Source organism: Notechis scutatus, chromosome 10, assembly GCF_049901735.1.
Source record: "Notechis scutatus isolate UNSWTSFEM ecotype Mainland chromosome 10, rNotScu1.2, whole genome shotgun sequence".
NCBI lineage: Eukaryota > Metazoa > Chordata > Lepidosauria > Squamata > Elapidae > Notechis > Notechis scutatus.
In genome coordinates, this window is record NC_142018.1 from 11,984,566 (window position 1) to 12,009,158 (window position 24,593).

Genomic DNA, 24,593 nt, shown 5'->3' on the forward strand with positions numbered 1-24,593 from the left:
CTTTGCTAATTCATATTAGTTAGTGACCAAAGATCCTTGGAATTACTTCCAAGAAATTAGAAAGCAGAGTTGTTGTATGCCCTACTAAACAGTGGGTCTATTTCATATTTCAATACAGACATTTTTTATTAATTCCAGGCTGTGTAGTATTCTATCACAAATAATTCTTTTCCTGAGCGTGGAAAACTACAGTCAACTCAGATCACTGGTCTATCCAGCTCTGTATTATCAATGTCTGGCCTTCAACTATAACTCCTCACGTGGTTCTGACTATGCTAGTTTATTGCTGAGCTGACAACAGGAATACAGAATTCCATTCTAGTGCATTTTCGATTTTACTTGGAAAAGCTAGAGAATAAGCTCAGAGCCTCATATCTAGAAACCAGGCACTGCCCTAATGAGCTATATAGCCTCTCCCTGCAAATTCCCAACAATCCTGATAACTTGAAACACTTTACTGAAAGAAAGTTGCAGACATGAAATATATATTTGGAGGATTTCGTGGTTTGACTTCGGCTACTGAATATTTGCTCATGACAGTCATCAGATTTGAATAAGGGATTCTCTTGGCAATCATTCACAATTTTTAACAACTGCATTTCTCTGTGACTTTAGATTTTACTATAAGATGAGAAAGTTATTCGTCTTGTCTTCAGCATAATTCTGTCCAAGAAAGGATTCAAAAAATACGTTTATTCTCTCGGGCTTTAAATATTAAGATAAACATGATCATATCCTTGTATGGATTGAGTATTTTATTGAACTGCAAACAGGAGTCAGAATCTCATTCCAGCAGCTTTGCTAAAGCCTGCTTACGGTATACACAACATTGAAGTTATTTTGCGATGGTTTTGACACCTAGGAGGCACGAGATACAGAACAGCGAGAGTTTGTAAAGGGTGCTCAAAAAATCCCTTGGGGAGCATTTGATTTAAGTCTAAATTGGGGGCAGGGGGTGAAGAGGAAAGGGGGTGCTACACTTAACATTCTTATTCCCTTCATAGAAATGGGGTTTCATCCGGATAAATAGCAAAATGGTTGAATTTTAAAAATAATACTTGCAACTCCGGCTTTCCACAAAAGTGCCTATTGCTTTACAAATAAGGGGAAGGAGGCCACACAGCACACAACGTAGCTATCCCTGAAATCAGCTGCTTCTACCACAGCATGACATAAAACCAATATTGTGCAATTAGGTGTTGACCGCTCCTGAAATCAAAAGCTCAGAAAACCAGGTGGCTTTATCTCAGCTATGGGAATCCTACCGCTGAGCTAAACAGCTAGCTCTCTGGGGCTTCCGTTGCCAGCTTGTTCCCGTTTAGCGGAAAAGGACAACTTTCAAACAAGACTGAGGAACGAGGACTTTGCTTCAACAAAGGACTTAGCTTACACGGACCACACGTAAAACGAGATTGTCTGAAATTCGACGTCCAGCCAAAAACAACAACAACAAAAAAAAACCAGGCTGGATTTCAACTTCCCAAGTGGAATATTGCTCTTCTGGACAACAGAACAAAGGACACAGACTATTCACAAATCAAGGCATTCTACTCCAATCTACTTTACAATAAGGCTACAGCAGTAACATCGTTTCGACAACAAAAGTGCTAGGGGCTTCTACTCTTCGGCCGACGACGGTCTGCAGTGGTCTTCGGGTTTCCGTCAGGGTCTGAAAGAGGAGCCGGCTTGCGTCTTGGGAGTAACCCTCCCACGCAAGAGAACAGGTTTGAGGTATAGCGCGGTAGCTACGTAGACGGCAGGTAAGGCTGCTCGGGCCCTCCCAGAGAACGGGCTCACTCAGGGCTTCAGAGTGGGGGGATGATTGGAATCTGGTACCTGCTTCTCTCTCTCTTTTTCCACCCCTTTGAAGCCTGAACAAGAGAGGGATACGCCCTTCGGGTACTGGGCGCAACAACGCCTCATCTCCTGGAAGACAGCTTCGCATTTAGATTCCAAGTAGTTGTTTGCTGCAACGAAAGAAGAGCAGTGGTGGAGGAATGGCAGCTGGGCAGGCAGAATCCCCTTCAAAATAGTCCTATAACCAGAAATGAACACATTCCACACAGTTTATAGCAGGGGTGTCCAACCTTGGCAACTTTTTGTGGACTTCAATTCCCAGAATTCCTCAGCCAGCTTTGCTGGCTGAGGAATTCTGGGAGTTGAAGTCCACAAGTCTTAAAGTTGCCAAGGTTGGACACCCCTGGTTTATAGAATAGGAATAGGAATAGAATAGGATTAAAATAGAATAGAATAGGATATTGGAATGAAAGAACAGAATAGAATTGGAATAGAATTTAGAATAGAATAGGATATTAGAATGAAAGAATAGAATAGAATCGATATTGGAATGAAAATAGAAATAGAACAGAATTGATGTTGGAATGAAAGAATAGAATAGTACAGAACCGAATAGAGTAAAGGAATTGAGTTAGAATAGATATTGGAATAAAGAATAGAATTAGATTAGAATAGAATCAATATTGAATGAAAGAATAGAATAGAATCGGTATTAGAATGAAAATAGAAATAAAAGTGAGATCAAAATACTTGGTGAGTTCAAATTTTCGCGATATCAATACTCAATGTTATTTTGGGTCTCCCCCGTTGGGCAGGGGGTTGGACTAGAAGACCTCCAAGGTCCCTTCTCCGTCTATGTCTGGAAGGAAGATTTTAATTAAAGGCTACAATTTAAGCTGGCGTTTCAAGAATTGCTCACAGGGTGCCAGAAATTCACACAAATATAGACTAGATCAGACATCCGTAGCATTTTGTTGTTTAGAAGAGCTTCAACGTAATTAAAATACAGCAAGTTGTAAAGGAACAGAACGCAAAGTAAGAAAACATGGCAAAAACAACTTCCTCCACCAATTTAGGATAAACACGAATAGCTAAACTTGGAAGGAAATCTTGTTTGTTCCAGAAAGAAGTTACTTTCAGCCCTACCACCTCAGCAAACAGTAAACGCTGCACACGGACTACTGGGAAGTCACAAACAGTCTATGGGTTTAAACCATTTCTGCTACTAAGTGTGAATTTTAAAATTAGGCTTTTCTGTCCTCCACTTTTATTATTATTTTGCTTACGTTTAAACTATATTTTCCACACACACACAAAAAAAACACTTTGAAAAGCATAGAAAGGGCATGTTATTTACTTAATGATAAATCAAATACTACAAAACCAAGAGAAGCCGCTTACCTTGCAAACATTTTTGGATTTCACAGGCATGTTTCTTACAGGGGTCTTTTGCAGCCATAACCAAGGAACTAGAAAAAAAAAATCAGAAAGGAAAACATTATCCTGGCAAAATAGAGGGCCAAAGTTCCCAAGGCCCTATCTGAAAGAAACTTCATTTCCCCTTCCACACATCACCGATCTGGAATTGGTTCCTACAGGATCCAGCTCACCAAGGATTTTCTTCATCCTCTTTTAAGTCCATTTTCTTGCTCATGAAAAGGATCATCTGTCAATCTCCCACATGCCACCTGAGAGAGCTGGCAGAGTCCACATGAGTTCTGCCTTCCCCAGAGCTTGCCAAGCAAAGTTTGAGAAGGAAAACAATGTGCTAACTTGGTTTGCTTAAACCCGACTTGCCAAAACAAAATCTGATGGATTCATGCAACAAAACCAAAAGCCGCCATTACAGTAAATAGCTTCGTATCATAGACCAAGTCATAATCACAACTTCTTTAGCTTAGTATGATAAATAAACCCAAGCAGAGAGAGATGATCTTTCCTTCAATAGATCCTGAGCTTTATCAACTGGTAAGCTGTAGGTTCCTGTCCTGAATATTGGAATGACACTTAAAGACACATTGGCACTGCCTTCCCTTACTACAAACACCATTAAGCAAACTTGTCAAATAATTAACACACTCAAAGGATGAAAACTAAAGTACTTAAAGGATTGCATGCTGTTGAAGAAATGACGTTGACTGAATGGAACTTGAATGACAGTAGTTTCTTGTGCATGAGGAAGAAAGGGAAGGGAAGGGAATAGAAGGAAGAATAGAATAGAATAGAATAGAATAGAATAGAATAGAATAGAATAGAATAATGGAATGGAATAGATCTTTATTGGCCGTGTGATTGGACACACAAGGAATTTGTCTTGGTGGAAATGCTCTCTGTGTACATAAAAGATACATTCATCAAGAGTCAATCATAAGGTATCAAAAGGAAGGAAAGGAATAGAAGGAAGGAAGGGAGGGAGGAAGGGAGGATGGATGATGAAGAGGAAAAAAGGGAGGAAGGCCCCCCAACATGCTACATTTTGGAAACTAGATTCTCCCCTCTGAGTCACTGGTCTTATAAAAACATGTAGGGAACACTGTTAAAAGCCTGGTGATGCTGCCAGAAATAAACGAGATGAAAAAACACAAACACACAACATCCTCAGTTGGTCAAAAGAGCCCAGTACTTTTCAAGGCGGTTCATCCAAGGAAGAAGCTGCGATCTGTTTTACTGGGTCAAGAAACCCATGGGGTCCGTCCTTCCATTCTGACCCTCCCCTTGCCGTCCTCCCCCAGCCCCCAAAGGCCTCCGGAATCTCTGCAGACAAGAGAGCCAAGGCCATCGGGCATCGCTTGTTCCTCCACTCTTAAAATCATGGTATCCTGACCAGCTTTCCGGCAGGGGAGGGGCAGGTCCGGTCTGCCTACCTAAAACTGCCCCTCCGCTTTCAACTGGCCATGTTGCTCTTCTCGACTGCCTGTCCTAAGCTCTTGGGCGGCGTTGCTGTGGGCAGTGTTAAGGGAGTTGCACGCCGTGCTCTGCCTCGGGGGGGCAGCAGCGGCCATTTTGAGCGCTAGGAGTTAAGACATTAAAAAAAACCATAGCGGGCCCGCCGTCCCAGCATCACAGCTCCTGAAAGACAAGGGGAAAAAAGCGGCATGGAAGAACCACCGTCAGAGAAAAGCGGAAACTAAACGGAGGAACGCAAGGGAGGATGGGGAGGGAGATGAGGAGGAGGAGGAAGAGAAGCTCACCGGGTTTAATTGCTGGTCAGGAGTTTCAGCAGCAGTTCTTCCACTCCCATGACCTGCAAGGACCCAAAGACGTGTTTACTGTAAGAGCCCAGCCGGTGGACAGATAACAGATAATCAGAATTGGAAGGGACCTTGTAGGTCACCTAGTCCAACCCCCCCGCCCAAGCGGGAGACCTTAGACCATTTCTGACAAATGGCAGTCCAGTCTCTTCTTGAAAACTTCTAGTGATGAAGCTCCCACAACTTCCGAGGGCAACTTCTGTTCCATGTTCTCACTGTCAGATAGTTGATCCTTATTTCCAGGTTGAATCTCTCCTTGTTCAGTTTCCATCCATTATTCCTTGTCTAGCCTTTGGGTGCTTTAGAAAATAGATTGACCCACTCCTCTCTGTGGCAGCCCCTCAAATATTGGAAGACTGCTATCCTGTCTTCCCCTGGTCCTTCTCTTCACTAGACTAGCCAGGCCCAGGCCCAGATCTCCACCGAGCCAGGTTTTACTTAACCTACCGTTGAGTGTTGTTCAATGCCCCAGATGCGAGAGTTACTGTCCCGGTACTGCGGCCCCGCTGAAAGCTGCCACATATGGGGCAGCTGGGAAGCAGGAAGGCGGCTGGGGCGCACGGCTTCACCCAGGGGCACAGGGATTCTTCTGATCCGGGCTTTTAGCGTCCCTCCTTCCTAGAGGAGGGAGAAGCCCAAGAAAGAAGTCACGGATAAGCTCAGGCCCCCCAAAATCGGCTCTAACCCGACCTGGGCGCGGAAGTGAGGAGACGAGGGAGCTTACCTCTTCTTGGGCCACCAGCCATGTTGCTTGGTTCTCATCGCAGTAGACGCCCATCCGCCATACCCAGAGGCGGACAGGTGGGACCTGGGCTTCGTTGCCACCTTCCTCACCTTCTGCCATGCCCTGCTATTTGGCTAGGAAGGCCCGCCCTTGGTTCCCATGTCTACACGTCCTCTTTTAACTCTGAGCAAAGATACGCAATGGTTAGTCTTGCAAAGGAGCAGCACCAGGAGGGAAGGAGGGAAGGCCAGGGGTGGCATGCACCGTCCTAGCATCATGAAGAGCATGTTAAAAAGGGGGGGGGGGGAGAGTTTAAGAAATGTTGTGCCTGTCACTGTCCCTTTGGAGATAAAGTGGATTCCACTGGAAAGGTCTGTGATGACCCAGAATGTAACACAAACGTAACAAAATCCAAACTGTAAATAAATGTCCTTTAATGCCTCTAAGTTGGCCCCACTGTTCAAATAATTCTCAGTTGGAGATAAAACTTATTCAAAAATAGTCTTCAAAAGAAAGCAATACAGTCTGAACTCAATGAGCGGATAGAGGTGAAATAAAAAACCAAACAAACTACAATGAAGGAAATTCCACAATGGACCAGGATAAGTAATTACCAACTTCAAGGAGATAACAGGGCACACTCTGTTGGAAGGATGCCAGCCAAGATAACTTCAGCCCAAAATAAAACATGCTTTGCTTCTGGCAATGCTGTGTTTTAACCATCTTTGTTATATACTATTCTCCACAACTGTAACCAATGAGGGGGATCATGGCCACTTCCTCTCTCGTAAGCCGTTTCCTTCTCCGTTCCTCCCTGCATGTCCTAGGATGCAGAGGGGATGGGCCTGGTTCTTCCTCTGACTGCCCAGCCGGCCTCTGCCCTTCCCCAGCCTCCTCCACAACCTCCGGAGCCACACCTCCACTCCCTGTTGACTATTCCTCCTCTCCCTCAGAGTCTGACTCTAGCAAGGGCATGACACGTCTTTCAAGAAGAAAAGTGTGATGGTACAGTTATAGGAGCTATCAGTGGCCTTGATCAATAGTTAGGACCAAGTCAATGTTTCTCAACCAAGGCAGCCTTAGGAGGTGTGGACTTCAAATCTCACAATTCTCCAGCCAGCTGAGAGCTGAAGTCCATACATCCACAAGTGGTTGAGGGAGAAAAACACTAATCCAAGTGAATCTACAGTCTGGATGTGGCCTCGGGAGTGCTTCGTAATTAATTTCATCATTGGATGTTACTCCCAGTTTGCCTTTCCAATATTCCTTTCTCTCTTTCAGTTGCTCTCCCCACAACCATGTTAGACCATTTTGGGAGGAGAAAACAAAACAAAACCTACACAATCTGAAATCAAGAACAGATAGGTACAACTGATGATTTGGGGCAATATACTCTCTGCTGCTGCTACTTGAAACAGCTTAAGCGCTGAGTAAAGTAAGATATATGGAATAGTAGGAAGAGCAAAAATCTCTCTCAAAAGGAGCATTCTTTTACCTCTTTGGGGTAAAACTGAATTGCTGAAGAGTTGGCAAAACATAGTGAAATGAAAATTATTTAGTATCCCAATTGCATTAGTTGCAGGGGTGCCCATTAATCTTCCAGCATAAGGACAAACAAATTTAGCTCTTCTTTCTGGCAATTTTTTTTTAAAAAAACAAGATTTAAGTGAAATTCTTTTTAGCATTGATATCCAGGACAAATCAGGAAAGAAACATTCAGAAATCTAAAAGCAAAGGGGGTGAAAATGTTGGGAATAAATATAAATAATATATATATATATATATATATATATATATATATATATATATATATATATATATATATATATATATATATATATTTCTAGTTTTTTTAAAATTTAACACACTAGCGTTGAATGGAGGTGGCTGCAGAATTAAGGGTGTTCTAAGCTACTAGGAAAAAGAAACACATATCAGAAACACTTTGTGTAGCAGCAGAAAAGAAAGCTATGTGGTTAACCACTTTGGTGGCCAGCTTTTGAAAGAACATTTTGCATTTCATTGCTGCGAAGGAATACAGAGTATGCCAAGGAAGGTACAAGCTGTTTCTTTGGGCTTGAGAATTCCACCACAACCTCTTGGGCTCGCCTCAAATGTCTAAATATGCCAAATGTATCAAGAGCTGCACAAATGACACAATTAGGGACAAATCCACACTATGCAAGAAACTTTCCCCAAGAAACATGTACTCAATATAAGGCGTCCATCCCCCCCCTCTCTCTCACACACACAACTGGTGCACCAAAGTTGGACTGCGGAGTCAACATGTTGCTGCAAATTCAAAAAGCCAACAGAGTAAAAAAAAAATGCTCATGCTTGTATTTTGGCAGCACTTGGTGCCCTAACAACAAAGGACGACTCTCACCATGGAGCTATATTTGAGGGTGACTCAGAGGGGAGAATTTTTGTCTATGTTTGGTTTGAAGAAACGTTTTCCCAAGCTGCACCAGGATCCTTTCAAAAAAATCTCCTATTCACAAAGAATCAGAGCATTATACGGTATATGTATCACTGCAACATCCACATTCTATTAATACCATTAATTCTGATGTCGGCGATTTGCTTAGAAAATAAAGAACATTCGCTGAAATCTATTAGACTTCTTACTTGTGCAGAGCAGTAAGAAAATATAACCAGAGGGGAGTAGTTGTGGTACTCCAGCCTGGTAATTATTATTATTTTTTTGTAATGCCATCTCCAGATCGGGAGAAAAGCAGCTCATTTCTCTCTCTCTCTCTCTCTCTCTCCCCAACCCTCAAACCCTGGCTCGGTTTTCTTCTTAAGTGCTGAATTCGACTTGTTATGGAACACGAGACAGAAGGCTCAGCGTACAGATGGTGGCAGAACTGAATCAAAAGGTGGATCTGTCATAAGCAGCATTATTAAGCCATGCATCGTGGCTGCAGCACCCTTGACCCAAAGCAAGCAGTCTGCAGCCTCTTGTGAGAGCGGTTTGTCTGTTTCGAAGTAGTTGTTCTGAAGTTCAGCTTTAGAAGGCCAAGATTCCTTGCAGCCTCCTAAAACATTTATAGGGTCCTGAGGGTATTCACTACTTTTTCTAGGCATCAGTGTGAATTTAAAAAGAAATATATAGATGACAATTGCAAATAGAAGTTATTGTTACAAGAAAAAGAACAAGACAGAGATGGAAGGCAGTGAAAGAAGTCAACAATTCCTAACTGTACCAAAAGGCGGAATCAGTGGCTCCTGTGCTATTTATTACATTTTATAAATCAACTCAAAGCAATGAGATTTGGTTTTTTTTTTTAAAAAAAATCTTATTTGCAGCCCCTCAGTTCTGCAAAATTGGCATCAATTTTCTGCAATATTCCAGAGTTCCTATGCCTTGTCCCAATTTCCTTGAACTTGGGACAAGGAAAGAGATTGCTTTCTGCATATGACATACGGAGGTAACCCACAATTGTCAATTCCATTCAGATTTTGGAAGCCTAGTGGAAACGGGCGGCCCACGTTCCCACATTTTAAGAGAAACCTTGCAGCCAAAATCTTTCCTATCAATATATCTCCACCCTAGCCCAGTGGTTTCTAATCAGTGGACCAGGGACCACTGGTGGTTCACGAGAAAATTTTGGTGGTCCGCAGAGAAATGTCTCCCCCCAAAGCACCCCCTAAAGCAATTAATCCAGGCTGTGTGGGAACACAAGGCTGCGCTGCCCACATGGCCCACAGGAACACAAGGCTTGCGTCGCTTGCATTGCGAACAACATGAAACAGTGAAGGGAGGAGGGAAAGGGCGGAGCGGCGGAACATGCCCCACGCTCCTGTCCTGTCCACCGGGCTGCTTCTTTCCACTTCTTTCTTCTTCTGCTTTTGGCTGCATGCAAGGAAAGCAACGAAAGTCTTTCTTTCTCTCCCCCAAACTCTGCCAGAAATGAACCTTTGGGACCCTGCAAGGCCTCCTGCTCCAAGAGGCTGCACCATTCTGGGGAGTTTGGGAGAGAGAAAGACAGACTTCTGCTGCTTTCTTTGCATGAAGCCAAAAGTCTCTCTCTCTCTCTCTCTCTCCCCTTGAGAATGGAGATGGAGACGGTATCCTGCGATCCCAAATAAAGAACGATCGGTAGGAAAATGGGGTGGGGAATTTTCCTGCAGACTTTTTGGGGGATTTTCCCAGGGTCTCTTGGTCCACAGGATTTAAAATTATGAGTTTGGTGGTCCCTGAGGTCCAAAAGGTTGGCGAACCCTGCCCAAGCCCCATGTCAATGTGTTACGTGAACACTGCCGTCTGCATATTGGACCAGCTAAGTCTGCCTTCCAACATTGTCTCTTTATTGGAATGTGATTAAACAGGAAACCAACCCCAGGAGGTGTAGCAGGGTGGAAGGGACCTCGTAGGTCATCTAGTCTAACCCCCTTGCCCAAGCAGGAGACCCTAAGCCATTTCTGTCAGGTGGCAGTCCAGTCTCTTCTTGAAAGCCTCCATGGATGATGAAGCTCCCGCAACTTCTGTTCTTTACAGATTAACAGAGTTGGAAGGGATCTTGGAGGTCACCTAGTCCACCCCACCCCACCCCCCGCCCAAGCAGGAGACCCTACGCCTTTCCTGACAGAGGGCAGCCCAGTCTCTTCTTGAAAGCCTCCAGGGATGAGGAAGCCCCCACGACTTCCGAAGTCCGACCTTCCCCATCAGAGAAAGGGGCTCTGCCTGTTGAACTGCAGCCTGACGGAGATTCCCTCAACCCCCGGGGGAGGGGCTTCGTCCTTTCCTCTGCCCCTCCCCCACAACAACGTCCCTGGGGGAGGGGGCGTCAAAGCAGCCCCCTTCCCCACGGAGGGGGGTCGACCCAAACCGCCCGCCTTCCTTGTTCGGGCAGAGACCGACCCGCTCTTCCCTTCGCCAGCCACTCACACACACACACACGCGCTACAAACCCACCCCAACACCACTGAAGGGCAAGCGAAGCAGGTGGGGGAGGCGGCCCACGGGAGACAGAACCCCCCCTCTCCCCACGGCCGCGTCTCTCTCGCCCCACGGCCGGACACGGACACACACAGCTCGCGCTGCCCAACTCCCCCGCGCGCCCCCCCTCCCCCGGCCGGAACCGACCTGCTGGCAGCGGCGCCGGCGGAACTCACGACCGCTTCAGCTCGGGCCCGGCCGGGTACTTCCGGCGGAACGGACCGGAAGTCGGCGTTGTCCGGGAAACGCAGGCCTAAGGCGGAAAAGGACTCTGCTTGGAGCGCCGGGGAACGGGCTGCCGCCGCCGCCGCCGGAGGAAGAGGAGCGGAGCTAGCCGGGATGGCGGTGCAGGCGGCGCACTTGGAGGCCGACGCCTTCCTGGTGTGCTTAAACCACGCGCTGAGCACCGAGAAGGAGGAAGTCATGGGGCTCTGCATCGGGGAGGTACGGCCGCTGCGGCGGGCAGGAGAGCCGGATGTGCCCGGCCGACGGGGTCGCCTGGCTGGGGGGCCGCGCAGGGAAGAGACCAAACCCGGCCTATACCCGGGATCTGTTAGGGTTAGCCGACGTTTTTGTGGAGTTGCTTGCTTGTTAGTGCTTTGTTTATGGTGGTTCTGTCCCTTCTTTAATAATAATTATTATTTATTAAATAATATCAAACGTAATAAACCCTTTACTAAATACTTCAAGTGTTAAAATAAAGTGTTATGTTTATTTAACGTCGAGTTAAATACACATATACATACATATATTTGTGTGTGTGTGTGTACATACATACATACATACATTACACACACACACATATGCATTCCCCTAAGACTTAGAATAACTTTATTGTCACTTTGAATGTGACAATAATTGGCATACATACACACTACTCAGTATACATTAAAGTGAAATTTTGTTGCATACAGCTCTCAAAGAGTCACCACCTCCAATATACACTACTTTCATACATATATACACACACACACACACACACACACACACACACAGTCATATGTATAGACATATGCATGCACCATATAGAATTACACCACTTTTGTAATACATAAAATTATCCATTGCAATGCCCTACCCGTCAATGACTACTTCAGCTACAATCACAACAATACATGAGCACACAATAGATACAAACTCAGGGTAAACCGCTCCAAACTCAACAACAGAGTGGTCAATGCCTGGAATATACTACCTAACTCTGTGGTTTCTTCCCCAAACCCCAAAAACTTTAACCTTAGACTGTCTACTGTTGACCTCACCCCATTCTTAAGAGAGACTCTTAAGGGGCGTGCATAAGCACAGCAACATGCCTACTGTCCCTGTCCTAATGTCCCCTTTTTATTCATATCCATTTCATGTATTCATAATCACGTTTAAACTTATACACATTATCTAACAGGGGCCTTCAAACTTGACAGCTTTAAGACTTGTGGACTTCAACTCCCAGAATTCCTCCTCCAGTCATGTTAGCTCAGGAATTCTGGGAGTTGAAGTCCACAAGTCTTAAACTTGCCAAGTTTGAAGACCCTTGATCTAATACATGCTTGACAAATAAAATAAATAAAAATAAACAAATAAATATATGTTTGCATGCATGCGTGTCTTCTATACTCCCACAACAACCTTTATCTTCAATCTCCCAAGGCTGGGCACCACAGCATCCCTTTCTGGCTATATTGCATAGAGAAGGCAGGATTGTAATGCTAGGCCTCTAACCTTCGACTGTCTTTCTGCGCAACTGGTTTTGCGGCAAAAGGAGAGTTGGGCCTAGAACAACAGTTTCCACATGTTCCCAGTGCAATTATATGCATTGCAATAATTGACATTGGGAATTGTGCCAGAGAGTGGGAATTGATAGGAAGGAAGCATGTGCGGGCACACACCCACACATATTTTCAGTGAGTGAATAGAAATAATGTCTATTATTACTGTGGAAGTGTGGTGCAAGGGCATTTGCAAAAAATCACCTTTCCACAAGCTGGAACTGAACATCAAACAAGATTGGCTTCATATTCTTATACTCACAAACTGAACAGAGTAGCTGCTCCAAGCTTGTGCAATGCATAAAACTGCAGGGAAATATCAGCATTTTTTTAAAAAAAGTGTCACAGAGAGGTGAGATGGAGACAGATAAGATGATAGCTTGCAGGGATCTCTTTATAGTAAGTAACCTGGCTTACTATATCATGCAGAAAGCAATAGTGAAATGGGCCTTGTGTTGTATTGCCTATGAGTGATTTTTCTTCTTCTTCTTTGTTATCTCCAGGTTGATACAAGCCGAATTGTTCACATTCACTCAGTGATCATCCTGCGCAGGTCAGATAAGAGAAAAGACCGTGTGGAGATTTCTCCCGAGCAGCTCTCAGCTGCTTCAACAGAAGCAGAGATATCTTTTTATTAAGTTTATGGATTAATGGTAGTTTCAAAGCAGGTAGATATTTGCGATCTAGAAAAGATACGGAGTTTCTACTATTTTTTTTTCTATACTGCAAGAGAACTTAGAATAACAGTTGGCAGTTGGCTTAGGCAGGAAACCCTACATCACTTCAGACAAATAGCTGTCTAATCTCTTCTTAAAAACTTCCAGTGTTGCAGCATTCACAACTTCTGGAGACAAGTTGTTCCACTGGTTAATTGTCCTCACTGTTAAGAAATGTCTCCTAAGTTCTAGGTTGCTTCTCTCCTTGGTTAATTTCCACCCATTGCTTCCTGTCCTATGCTCAGGTGCTTTGGAGAATAGTTTGACTCCCTCTTCTTTATGGTGCCCCTGAGATATTGGAACACTGCTGTCATGTCACCTCTAGTCCTTTTCATCAGACTAGACATATCCCAGTTCCAGAAGTTTACACTAAAGTGTGTTTACTTTGATTATTGTCTGTATTTCTTCTTAACGACCTTGTTTGTTTAAATGTGAGAAAAGTTTTATTCCAGGGATTTATTAAATTACTGTTTTGATGGGGCTGCAAATAAACTAAATGTAATTTAGTGCTTTTGTACCACAACGTAAAAAGTATTCTTACTATCGTACATATTTTTCTTGTAGTTCTTTTTCTTTTTCTTTTTTTTGAGCACCCTTAACTAACACACAGATTGGCTGAATTAACAGGACGCACCATGAGAGTTGTAGGCTGGTATCACTCTCATCCTCACATAACAGTGTGGCCATCACATGTAGGTAAGACACGGTGTCCTGTAATTAAGAGTAAGATTCCCAAACAGTAGGAAGGATAAGATCAGATGCTTGAAATTATTTTTTTTCCACCTCTTGCCCAAGACTATTTGAATGCATAAAATGTTCTAATGAGAGCCTTTGTTGACTTGGATAAGATTTGAAGGGAGTCATTTAGGCTGGGCATTGTACTGAACTTGATTAGTTCTAATTAAATAAGCTAAAAACGTCTGGCAGTTGGAACTGAATCGTTGACCTCCTACTAAGCTATGGTTCTATCCAATCTGATCTGAGAAGATTGAAGTACAGAAATGTTTCATTGAAACTAAACTCTGTGTAACTCTTCTAATATTCATGCATTGATCCAGCACTGATTTGGGCCTATAGCAAAACAGTATTACATTTTCACCTATTTGGAAAGTCTGCTTTATTGAACTCTTGTCTAGAATTCATTATATTTTTGGGAGGTCAGGAATATACTGCTTTAAGTCAGATACACTGAAAAGAAGTCAGTATTTTCCAACATTTTAAAATGCAACTGGACTAGTAGCCTGTTTCTAGGAATCTATGGCTGCACTGTCCTCTTGTTTTCATTATCTCACCATGATTTTGGTTTTCAAATGTCCTCTTCTGGATAGCTCCTTTTCTGAAGCTTTCTGCTGTTGCTGGAAAAAAAGGGAACATTTCTTTGACTTGATCCCCTGGTGCTGATAGTCCCATGACTGCCGTTACTGTACAGGAGAGATATTTGAAATCTCATCTCCTTTTTTGTTGATTATCTTCTACAGATGTGCGCACACAAGCAATGTATCAGATGATGGACCAAGGCTTTGTGGGGCTGATCTTCTCTTGTTTCATTGAAGATAAAAACACAAAGGTAAATAGAACATGAATAAATGGCACTTGGTCCTCTAATAGGACGGGCATCTTGCTATCAGACCTCATACTGGAGTAAGTGTTTTGCTCTGTTTCTAGTCAGCATGGCCAGAAGATGTTAACATATAGTGCCACTCTATTGCTTTTAATTTCAGCATGATTTGCAAGAACGTTGGTTTTAAAATTGTGTTAAAAAGTAGATTCCCTGCATATGTATTTTCCTTTCCATGCATGATGTTGCAGCCCTGATATGTAAATTGAGTGTGTCAGTGACCCTGTACAGAATCATAAAGTTTGAAAAATGCATGAGCTCAGCTAAATAGGATGGTAACTTTGCAACAATTTGTTGAGCTATCCAGCTTCCCTTCCCTCAAAGCATCTGTCCAGATATCCAGAGTTCCTAGAAAAAAACAAAATTGGTTTTATATAGTTTACCTATGGATTTCAATAATGATTGAACCCTAACATGCTTCACACCCTCAACTATTATTATCTTTCATTTTGACACAGACGGGCCGGGTTTTGTACACCTGTTTCCAGTCCATTCAAGCCCAGAAGAGCTCTGAGTAAGGATTTTGATGAACATTCGTGCAGCAAACTTAAACTTCTCATCACACTTTTCTTTCAATTTCAGTTTTAGTATTTCTCCCCAGTGTGTGTAATTATGTTGTCTCTGTAGTAAACTATGTGAAGAGAAAACAAATCTCTTTACCTACTTATCTTTATCACTTTACCTATCCTATCCCTATCTCTATCCTATTCTATGTCAGCTGTTTTACCCACCTTTTACATTACGAAGCCAGAGTTTCCTGCTGCATTATAAAACAGTTGTAAATAAGATCCACTGTGTGTGCACATGCACGCACACATGGCATGGAATAAGTATCTTATTGACTTTGATTACTTTGATAACAGTTTTAAGGTGCTTGCCTTTGGTTGAACATGACATCTGTAGAACTACGTACTGCCTTGAAGGGAGGGTGGAGACAGGGCGCATGGACGCACCTTTTTTCTCTTGGTTTGAATTGTTTGGAGAAGAGGGGATGAAGAGGAATTTCTGCCAGAGGGTTCAGGGAAAGGAAAAGGCGGAGAGAGAGAAAAATAACACACACAAAAATGCATAGAACAGATGAGAAATGTAGCCATAAGTGGGCACTAGGAGAGCCAAAAGCTAGGGTGAAAAGAGGACATGGTGGGTTAAAGGCTTCAAGTTTTGCACCCTTGCTTAAAATATTAAATAGAAAACAGATGAAGAGGGTGGGTGGGAGAAGAAAAGGAGAAAAAAGGCAAAGTCAGAAATGCTTCATATTTATATAAACAATGTAGTAGTATACTTTATTGATTAGCCCTTGGGCCATATCAAAGTGCAGAGTTCCAGGCACAAATTATTACTAAAATCTGATAAAAACCATTTAAAATGGAATTGGAATAAAATACGATTTAAAATGAAATTGGAATAAAATGAAATTGGAATAAAATACAGTAATTTAATATATAGCTAAATAAAATATGATAACATAATGTTCCTCTAACAACATTAATAAACACGGTTTGAGGGATGTTCAGCATTGAAAAGAAAATCTGGTCAGACAGGCTTATACTTCCGCGTCGGCAGTCGCATGCATGCTCAAAAGTAGCATACCTCTTCCATCTGAGTCTCTTCTACCAAACTCTTGTCAGTACCATCAAACAGGAAAAGACAGTTACACAAATGGCTTTTAGAAAATGTGTGATTCCCCCCCACACACACTAAATTGTGTTTGCATGATGCGTACACGGTTTCCTCTGTAGGTATGAAAGGATTGAAATTCCTATCCACGTCGTCCCTCACAATACCATTGGGAAAGTGTGCCTGGAATCTGCTGTGGAACTGCCAAAAATCCTGTGCCAGGAGGAGCAGGATGCGTATAGGAAAATCCACAGGTGAGGTGAAATCCGGCTTCCTTTTTGTCTCTGGAGATCCTGAAGTTGTGGTTGTCCCAAAGGTGCTTTTGCAAGAGGCAACTGGGGTTCCTTGATTTTTTTTCCCCCTTGAACACGTTTCGCTTTTCATCCAAGAAGCTTCTTTAGTTCTCTTCTTCAAGGAAAAAAAAATCAAGTATACTCAGTAGCCTCTTGCAAAAGCATCTTTGGGACAGCTTCCTTTTTCTGTTTCCTTTTTTAAATCACCTGGGCAGGGGGGATAACCTACACAGAGTCTTCCAGTATCCCATGCACACCTCCTAAAGCCATGATGGAGAACCCATGGCACATGTGCCACACAGAACCCTCTCAGTGGCCATGCACGCCACTGTCAGCTGCTCTTTGGGTTTCTGGCATGCACATGTGCGCTGACCAGCTGGTCTCCAAAACCAGGCCGTTTTCTGGGCTGTTTTTCAGGGAGTTTTCCGGGCGTTTTGTGGGGTGTTTTAAGGCCATTTTTAGACTGTCTTTCGGGGCATTTGCGGGGGCATTTTTAGGCAGTCTTTTGAGCCATTTTCAGGCCCTTTTTGGCCTGGAAAACTGCCCGAAAAATGGCCCAAAAAAGGGCCTCTTTTTTTTTTTTTTGAGCCATTTTTCAGGCCATTTTCAGGCACGAAAAACAGCCTGAAAATGGCCAAAAACGGCCCCCCCAAATGGCCAAAAAACAGGCATGTGTGCATCGGCCAGCCGGTCTTAAGTTTTCTTGTGCTCCGGCATGCACAGATACACAGGCATGCATGTGCATTCCGCTTTCTTGGTGCCAAAAAGGTTCGCCATCACTGTCCTAAAGCATCCAAGAATGTATTGGCAACTCTTAAGTAGGAGGCTGTCTCATTACGGACCCAGAAACATCAAAAGGAGGATGGAAGTGGATATGCAAAGTGCCCCGAAAGGTGAAGGTGAAAAGCCACCGGCCTGCTCAACGGTCCCTTTTGATATTTAAATGAAACTTCTAGTAGAGAGCCATTGTCTTGGTGACCAGCTACCTGTTGCTAAGGTGAAAGGATGAACTTCTCTGTATATCTGGTGGCTCACTGGGGAAGAAGACTTTTGGTAAGGTGTCCCTTGGCGAGTGAAATCTTTTGAAGCCTGTCTGGATTGTATTATAAACCTCTAATAAAGCAAATAACTGAGTGTAGCCACTGTGACACTAACATAACGGTGAGTTGGAGGACCAATGTCAAGCCATTCAGCAACTAGGCCAGAAGGGAGGAAGAGAAGGACTTTAGGCTCATTTTATCTCGTTCATTCTCTCCCTCCCTCCCTCTTTCTCTCTCTCCCCCTCCCTCTTTCTCTTTCATACACACACCAATAAGAGTCCCTTCTAATTAGGCCAAAAACATACTCGTGATGTGATTTTGGGGAATTTCTATCAGTGTTTCAATAATAACAGGGATACCTTTTCTTCCCTTGTTTAGCCTCACCCACCTGGATTCTATCACCAAGATTCACAATGGTTCAGGTACGGCTTCCCACCCCTTCTGGGTCCTTAAAGAATTGTCAACAGGGCGTTTTAACTGTACTGGGTAACTAGTGGGGAGGAGCTAGCAGCATTTAACACGGAGAGAACTGGCGTCATTCACATTGTGGGGGCTGAAAGCCGCTCGGGGCCTTCCTGCGACCATTTCCTTGAGGCACCTGTTGCCACTCCCACGCATGCTCACAGCCACCCCCTTCTTTTTCTTGCCAGTCTTCACGAAGAACCTCTGCAGCCAGATGTCTGCCATCAGCGGGCCTCTGCTGCAGTGGCTGGAGGACCGCTTGGAGCAGAACAAGCAACGGATGCACGAACTGCAGAGGGAGAAAGAGGAGCTGCTAGAGGAACTGGCTGCCTTGGAGTGAGGAAGGCCAGGGATTCTGAGCTCCTGGGCTCGGCCCCAGGCTGTCTTGCTGCTGTTTCTCCAGCCCCTTCTTCCATCTTGCAGCCATGACTGCTAAAGAGGACGCCAAGGCCCCCCCTGCTAAATGGCATTTCAGGGCGGTGAGGATTCCATCGAGCAGGACAGCAGATATTGCAGAAGAATGACTTTTTTACATGGTGGACTTCATTTTTTTCTTTAACATAACGGGTCTTGAAGTTGTCAAGGTCAGATAACATAAGCACAGCAGCCATTGTCCTTACTGCACTTAGTAGCAACTGTTTCTTAATTTATCTCGGGATGCACTGTTCTGGTGGGTCCTCAAAGATAACGCGCTATATTTTATTTTATTGTTTGCCTCATTTTTGTTCCTATCATGTTTCTAACTGCAGAACAAGGATTTTGCATGTCTCTCTCTTTTTAAACGGAATAAAGTCAAATGATTTGATTCCTTCTGAATGTTGTCCCCTTGCAGCTCCATTCCATATAAAGAAGAAGAAAAAAATTATCGCAAATAACACAGAAGAGTCAGTGAATCTAACCGGTGCTTTATAACCGAATTTAATTAGTAAAACTTTGAAAATCTAAGCTGGACAAGCTCATCCTAAGGAGATTTTCCTTCCAGGGCATTCCATAATTAAAGACCTCAAGGACCGAGAGGAGTTAATTTTGATTTTGAGGGGGGGGGGGGAAACTTTACTATTTTCAGACAAAGGGAAAAGTGAGGAATCTGCACAAGACTCCTTGTTCTGTTCATTGCTGGTATCCGAAAGCAGTGTACAAATAGTAGTTTTTCCCATTTTCTGCTAGTTCCCACCTGCAACTTCTGGAGATGGTGTTACTATCTCATATCATATGGTTGGGTTCTTTCTGTGAATGCTCTTTTTCAGAGTCTCTCCCAATTAAAGTATTTTAATACATTTTCGTAACATTTTATATTGTACGTTATAAAAAATCTGGACTTCAAAATTGTGTTTCCTTGCGGAAACCTTATCAAAATTAACTGTTTGCACCCGTATGGCTCTTTCTTTTAATCGAAGTGATTAAACTAGCCAGAAAGACCCCTCTCCTTGGCTTGTCTAAGATTTAAGCTGGGATAGTTGTTTTTTTCCTATAAGGAAGCCACAATCGAATGTACAAACAAGCCACCCGTTGAGATTCTGCCTCATTAGGAGAGCAGTAAACTAATGAAACCTGTTTAACCATAAGGCTGGGCAAATTATGGACAGAGATATTATACTTATGGGCTCTGGAGGAAGAAACACAAGAATTTAACATCTGAATTGGTGTATTGGTTGTTACTTGCTTTAAGATGAGGAAGAACATAAGCAGGGTATTAGCAATGGCCATTGCACAGAATGCAGCCATTCTGAAAATTTCCTGGACTCCTCTTTCGCAGAAAGCCAAACAAGGAGATGCAGGAATCAGATAGGAGATGATTCTTTGCTGGTTGAATCTCATTCTGGCTTCCTTTTGTCAGACTGAAAGTCCTAGATGTTAACATTTATAGGCTATGTAAAAGAGACAATCAATCAGCCTGAAAGAGAAAACTCAGATCAGCAGTAGATGAACTCAAAGGTTAACTTCAGACCAACAGTCAAGTAAACGATACCCCCAATCAAGGAACTGCCAAAGAGCCAAGAGTAAACAGCCCAACCAAAGAATCTCGAGCGTCCCCACCCACTCAGACAGGCAAGACACCAGAATATAAACTGACAGCAAACAGCACTCCTTATTAGCACTGATGATGTTACCTAGTTGGGTAATGAAACATCTGCAAGAAAATAAGCTCAGAGAGCACCAAAGACTCTACAGTCCTCTCTCACTCTCTTCTAGCACTGATGTTACCTAGCTGGGTAATGAAATATCTGCAAGAAAACAAACAAGCTCAAGGAGCAGTAAGGACCCCACAGTTTTTCCTCCTCCTCCTCTCCCTACGAGCACTGACAATGTTACCTCGTTGGGTAATGAAATGTCTGCAAGAAAACCAGCCTTGGGAGCACCAAGGACACCTCCTTTCAACCCTGAGCTGCAAACATCTTCCTTTATTGGAACTTTAGATGTCTCCCTCTGACTCGCCCTTTTGGCAGCAGTGTTCTTCTCTCATTTCATCCCCTCAGCCTGCTGGTGCTACAGAATGCTCAGCCTTGAAGTTCCCTCGCCGATGGTTTGAGCATCTGCTTTCATCTCCCCCCCAACACACACACACGCACACAATGGCTCCGCTCTTGACCAGGATCAGAGCCAGGCCTTGAAGAACTGAAGGGCATCTGAAGCATCTCAAAAGAGTGCGGCTGCAGCTGCAAATTCTCACCGCGTTCTTCTCTTAACAAAGCAGCTGCGTTGTACGCAAATTCCCGACCAGCCGTTAGCCCAGACAAAGCAACTCCAGCCTGGGTTGGATTTCCATCTTGCCTTTATCTCATGTTTATAACTCCCAAAGATCAAGGCAGCAACTTTAGGCCCGCCTGCCAGATGAAGGTTTCCTTTCCTGAAGGTTATGATTCTGTGATGGTCCGCATCTCCAGGGGATTGGCGTCCCTATTTTGGAGTGGAGGGTGGAGGAAGGGAAGAGGATATTTTTCATGGCTGGTTGGGAGTTAACCAGTTAACCAGGGGTGGGATGCTACCAGTTCGGCGTGGTTCTATAGAACCAGTAGCTCTGAAGAGCAGCAGACACCAAACTGGTTCGATGTCTGCTGCTCTGTTTGGCCCACCCGCCTGCTCAGGCTCTCACCTGTCCTTTATTTCCTGCTTTTTCAACCTCAGATGCTTTGCACAGCACAGCTGAGGTTGAAAAAGCAGGAAAGAAGAGGATTTTCAAACATGCACCCGCATGCAGTGCTTGTCAACTGTCCAGGCGGCACATGTGTGCACAAAATGCACTTCCACCAGGGGTGGGATTCTACCTGCCGGAGAACCGGCAAATCGTACCACTGGCTGGCCCCGCCCACTCACTCCTTACCTGGCCTGCGCCCCATCAAACTAGTCTGCTAAGTTGCTATTTTTCCTATTCCCCCCGACCATCAGCTGTTCTGTGCCGGGAGATTTAGATGAGCTAGAAAGCAGGAAATCGTTGGATTTCTTGCTTTCTAGATAATCCAGAAGCAGAGCTGACCCTGAAGCTTCTATTATTCAGTGCAGACTCAGGTAGCAAATGGCAGGAACACAGATCTCTAAATGATTATGTGAGTCACATCAATTTGCCTGCCTGCTCTGCCTGGTTTTGGGTAAAAGTTGCTCTTTTTTAATAAAAAAAAATTCAATATTTATATACATAGCGTGTTATGAGTTAATTTTGTGAGTTTGCTTGCTAGCAAGTTTTATGAGTTGCTTGCAAGCAAATTTTATGTGACAGACTCGGATAGCCGATTGCAGAAAGATGGATCTCTTGAGTGAATCTGTGATTCTGTGAGCAACTCAATCTGCCTGCCTGCTCTGCCTGATTTTGGGTAAAAGTTGCTCTTTTGTATAAAAAAATCAATATTTACATCAATATTTATAATATTTACATACAAGCCATGCCCAGCCAGTCACATGACCACAAGCCACGCCCACAAATTAGCCACACCCACATACTCACAGAACCAGTTGTTAAGAAATTTGAATCCCACCTCTGGAGTTAACCTGCCTGCAAAACTCAGCAAAAGCTTCAGGGAATACTTGCTTAATAAAATGGCACAAATTTGATCAAACATTAAAGAAAAGAGCAACCAGGGGACCCGAGGCTAAAATATACAAAGAACGGTTGCAGGAACTGGACCTGGGTAGTCTAGGGAAGAGAAGGACCAGGGGAGACAGGATAGCAGTGTTCCAATATTTGAGGGGCTGCCACAGAGAGGAGGAAGGGGTCAAGCTATTTTCCAAAGTACCCAAAGGCCAGACAAGGAATAATGGATGGAAACTGAACAAGGAGAGATTCAACCTGGAAATAAGGAGAAATTTTCTGATAGTGAGAACAATCAACCAATGGAACAGAAGTTGCCTTCAGAAGTTGTGGGAGGTTCATCCCTGGAGGCTTTCAAGAAAAGATTGGACTACCATTTGTCAGAAATGGGGTAGGGTCTCCCACTTGGGCGAAGGGTTGGAGTAGATGACCTACAAGGTCCCTTCCAACTCTGTTAATCTGTTAAAAGCAGCTGCAATGTATTCCCAGCAATTCAGATTGTTGGGTTGGATTGTTGGACCCAGATTGTTGGGGGGCAATAGGCTGACTGTAAACTGCTTAGAGAGGACTATAAAACTTAAGTCTTAAGTGCTATTGCCCTCCCTCCCTTCCTTCCTTCCTTCCTTCCTTCCTTCCTTCCTTCCTTCCTTCCTTCCTTCCTTCCTTCCTTCCTTCCTTCCTTCCTTCACAGTGGTTAGAATGCAGTATTTCAGGCTAATTCTGCTCATTGTCAGCAGTTTGATCTTGACCGTCTCAAGGTTGACTCAGCCTTCCATCCTTTCAAAGTCGGTAAAACGAGGACCCAGCTTTTGGGGGGCAAGATGCTAACTCTATAAATCACTTAGAGAGGGCTGTAAAGCACTGTGAAGCAGTATATAAGTCTAAGAGCTATTGCTATTGTCCTTCCTTCCTTCCTTCCTTCCTTCCTTCCTTCCTTCCTTCCTTCCTTCCTTCCTTCCTTCCTTCCTTCCTTCCTTCCTTCCTTCCTTCCTTCCTTCCTTTCTTCTTCCTTCCTTCCCAGGGCTTAGAATGCAGTGTTGCAGGCTAATTTTGCCCACTGTCAGGAGTTCAATCTTGACTGTCTCAGGGGTTGACTCAGCCTTCCATCCTTCCAAGGTGGGTAAAATGAGGACCCAGATTGTTGGGGGCAATAGGCTGACTCTGTAAACTGTTTAGAGAGGGCTGTAAAGCAATGTGAAGCGGTATACAAGCCTTAAGTGCTACGGCTACTGCTACTGCTGTGATAAACCACAAGCTATCCTGTGAAATGCAGCAGAACAGGAAAAACACATCCATGAATCGAACACGTCCCATTTTTTGCCGAGTTGATTTCCCCAGATTTCCCCTTGGAGCGAAACCTCTCTTCTCTTTTTAACCTGCTGGTGGTGCCCATTTCTTGTATGCGTCAACAAAAATGCGAACAATTGAATTTGCTATTCCTGCCTTTGCTGGAACCATCGGTCCCGCAGGCACCATTTTTGGCCAACAAGTTGTTCTGTTAGCACGATCAGGGAGAGGAACTCTGTTCCCACACAGGCCATCGGCATTGGCTGAGCAGGGTTCTCCGAGAGGCTTTTGAATTCCATTCTGTTTCCTTGGTCCTTCCTGGATAATGTTGACAGTGGCATTATCTGAGTTCATGGCTCCCTGGCAGCTGGCCGGCCTATTTATAAAAACTCCACCAGGGAGGTGGAGTGGAGGGAAATGTGATTCATGAACATAAAGCACCACACTGGACAAAAGGGTGCATTCCTCCCTCGTGACGCAAAGCTGAGCTTTACACCTGTCATTTCTGAACATTCGAGGAGGTGCAGTGCGCTAGAGTCATAAAGAATGAGCTGGATCCTTTATTAATCACGTCTTAACTTGGTCCTTTTTTAAAAAAAACTTTGAAAGTTTGAATCAGGTTGTCATCCCTGCACCAAATGAGCTATCTGCCACTGCACCGTGGCATATAGGACAGCGCGCCAGAGGGTTAACATCATTGCCCAGAGGATCATGGGTTGCCTTCTCCTCTCTTTGGAAGAGCTTTATAGCTCCTGCTGCCTTAAGAAAGTGCAAAACATCCTTAAATGTTTTTTTATTTAAGAGGGCTGTGAAAATATTTAGACACCTCTCACATCCTGGACATAAACTGTTTCAACTCCTACCCTCAAAACGATGCTATAGAGCACTGCACACCAGAACAACTAGACATAAGGACAGGTTTTTCCCCAACACCATCACTCTGCTAAACAAATAATTCCCTCAACATTGTTCAACTATTTACAAAGTCTGCACTGCTATTACTATTCATCTTCTCATCATTCCTTATCCCCCATCCCCTCCCACTTGTGACTATAT

The 24,593-nt window shown here is 43.9% G+C and overlaps 3 protein-coding genes across 6 annotated transcripts; 1 reads left to right on the forward strand and 2 right to left on the reverse strand.

Annotated features, from left to right (window-relative positions):
• Positions 1 to 737: 737 nt before the first annotated feature.
• On the reverse strand, positions 738 to 3,266 carry CMC4 (C-X9-C motif containing 4). Its single transcript, XM_087972355.1, has 2 exons — positions 3,199 to 3,266; positions 738 to 1,967 (listed from the first exon to the last, which is right to left on the reverse strand). Exons 1-2 carry the CDS (start codon positions 3,254 to 3,256, stop codon positions 1,798 to 1,800), a joined length of 228 nt encoding a protein of 75 aa, XP_087828481.1. The 5' UTR covers positions 3,257 to 3,266; the 3' UTR covers positions 738 to 1,797.
• On the reverse strand, positions 3,220 to 10,950 carry MTCP1 (mature T cell proliferation 1). 4 transcript variants are annotated; one of them, XM_026674691.2, is made up of 5 exons: positions 10,862 to 10,950; positions 5,773 to 5,955; positions 5,496 to 5,666; positions 4,989 to 5,041; positions 4,731 to 4,866 (listed from the first exon to the last, which is right to left on the reverse strand). In XM_026674691.2, the coding sequence occupies exons 2-4, from the start codon at positions 5,890 to 5,892 to the stop codon at positions 4,994 to 4,996; spliced, it is 339 nt and encodes a 112-aa protein (XP_026530476.1). In that variant the 5' UTR covers positions 5,893 to 5,955; positions 10,862 to 10,950; the 3' UTR covers positions 4,731 to 4,866; positions 4,989 to 4,993. The 4 variants fall into 4 exon arrangements, with proteins under 4 accessions (XP_087828480.1, XP_026530476.1, XP_087828478.1 ...); XM_087972352.1 differs by lacking the exon at positions 10,862 to 10,950 and adding an exon at positions 10,691 to 10,782; XM_087972353.1 differs by lacking the exon at positions 10,862 to 10,950 and adding an exon at positions 8,159 to 8,244.
• BRCC3 (BRCA1/BRCA2-containing complex subunit 3) lies at positions 10,925 to 19,042 on the forward strand. The gene is made up of 8 exons (XM_026674690.2): positions 10,925 to 11,158; positions 12,984 to 13,103; positions 13,805 to 13,892; positions 14,675 to 14,763; positions 15,273 to 15,328; positions 16,554 to 16,685; positions 18,143 to 18,186; positions 18,415 to 19,042. Exons 1-8 carry the CDS (start codon positions 11,054 to 11,056, stop codon positions 18,564 to 18,566), a joined length of 786 nt encoding a protein of 261 aa, XP_026530475.1. The 5' UTR covers positions 10,925 to 11,053; the 3' UTR covers positions 18,567 to 19,042.
• Positions 19,043 to 24,593: the final 5,551 nt, after the last annotated feature.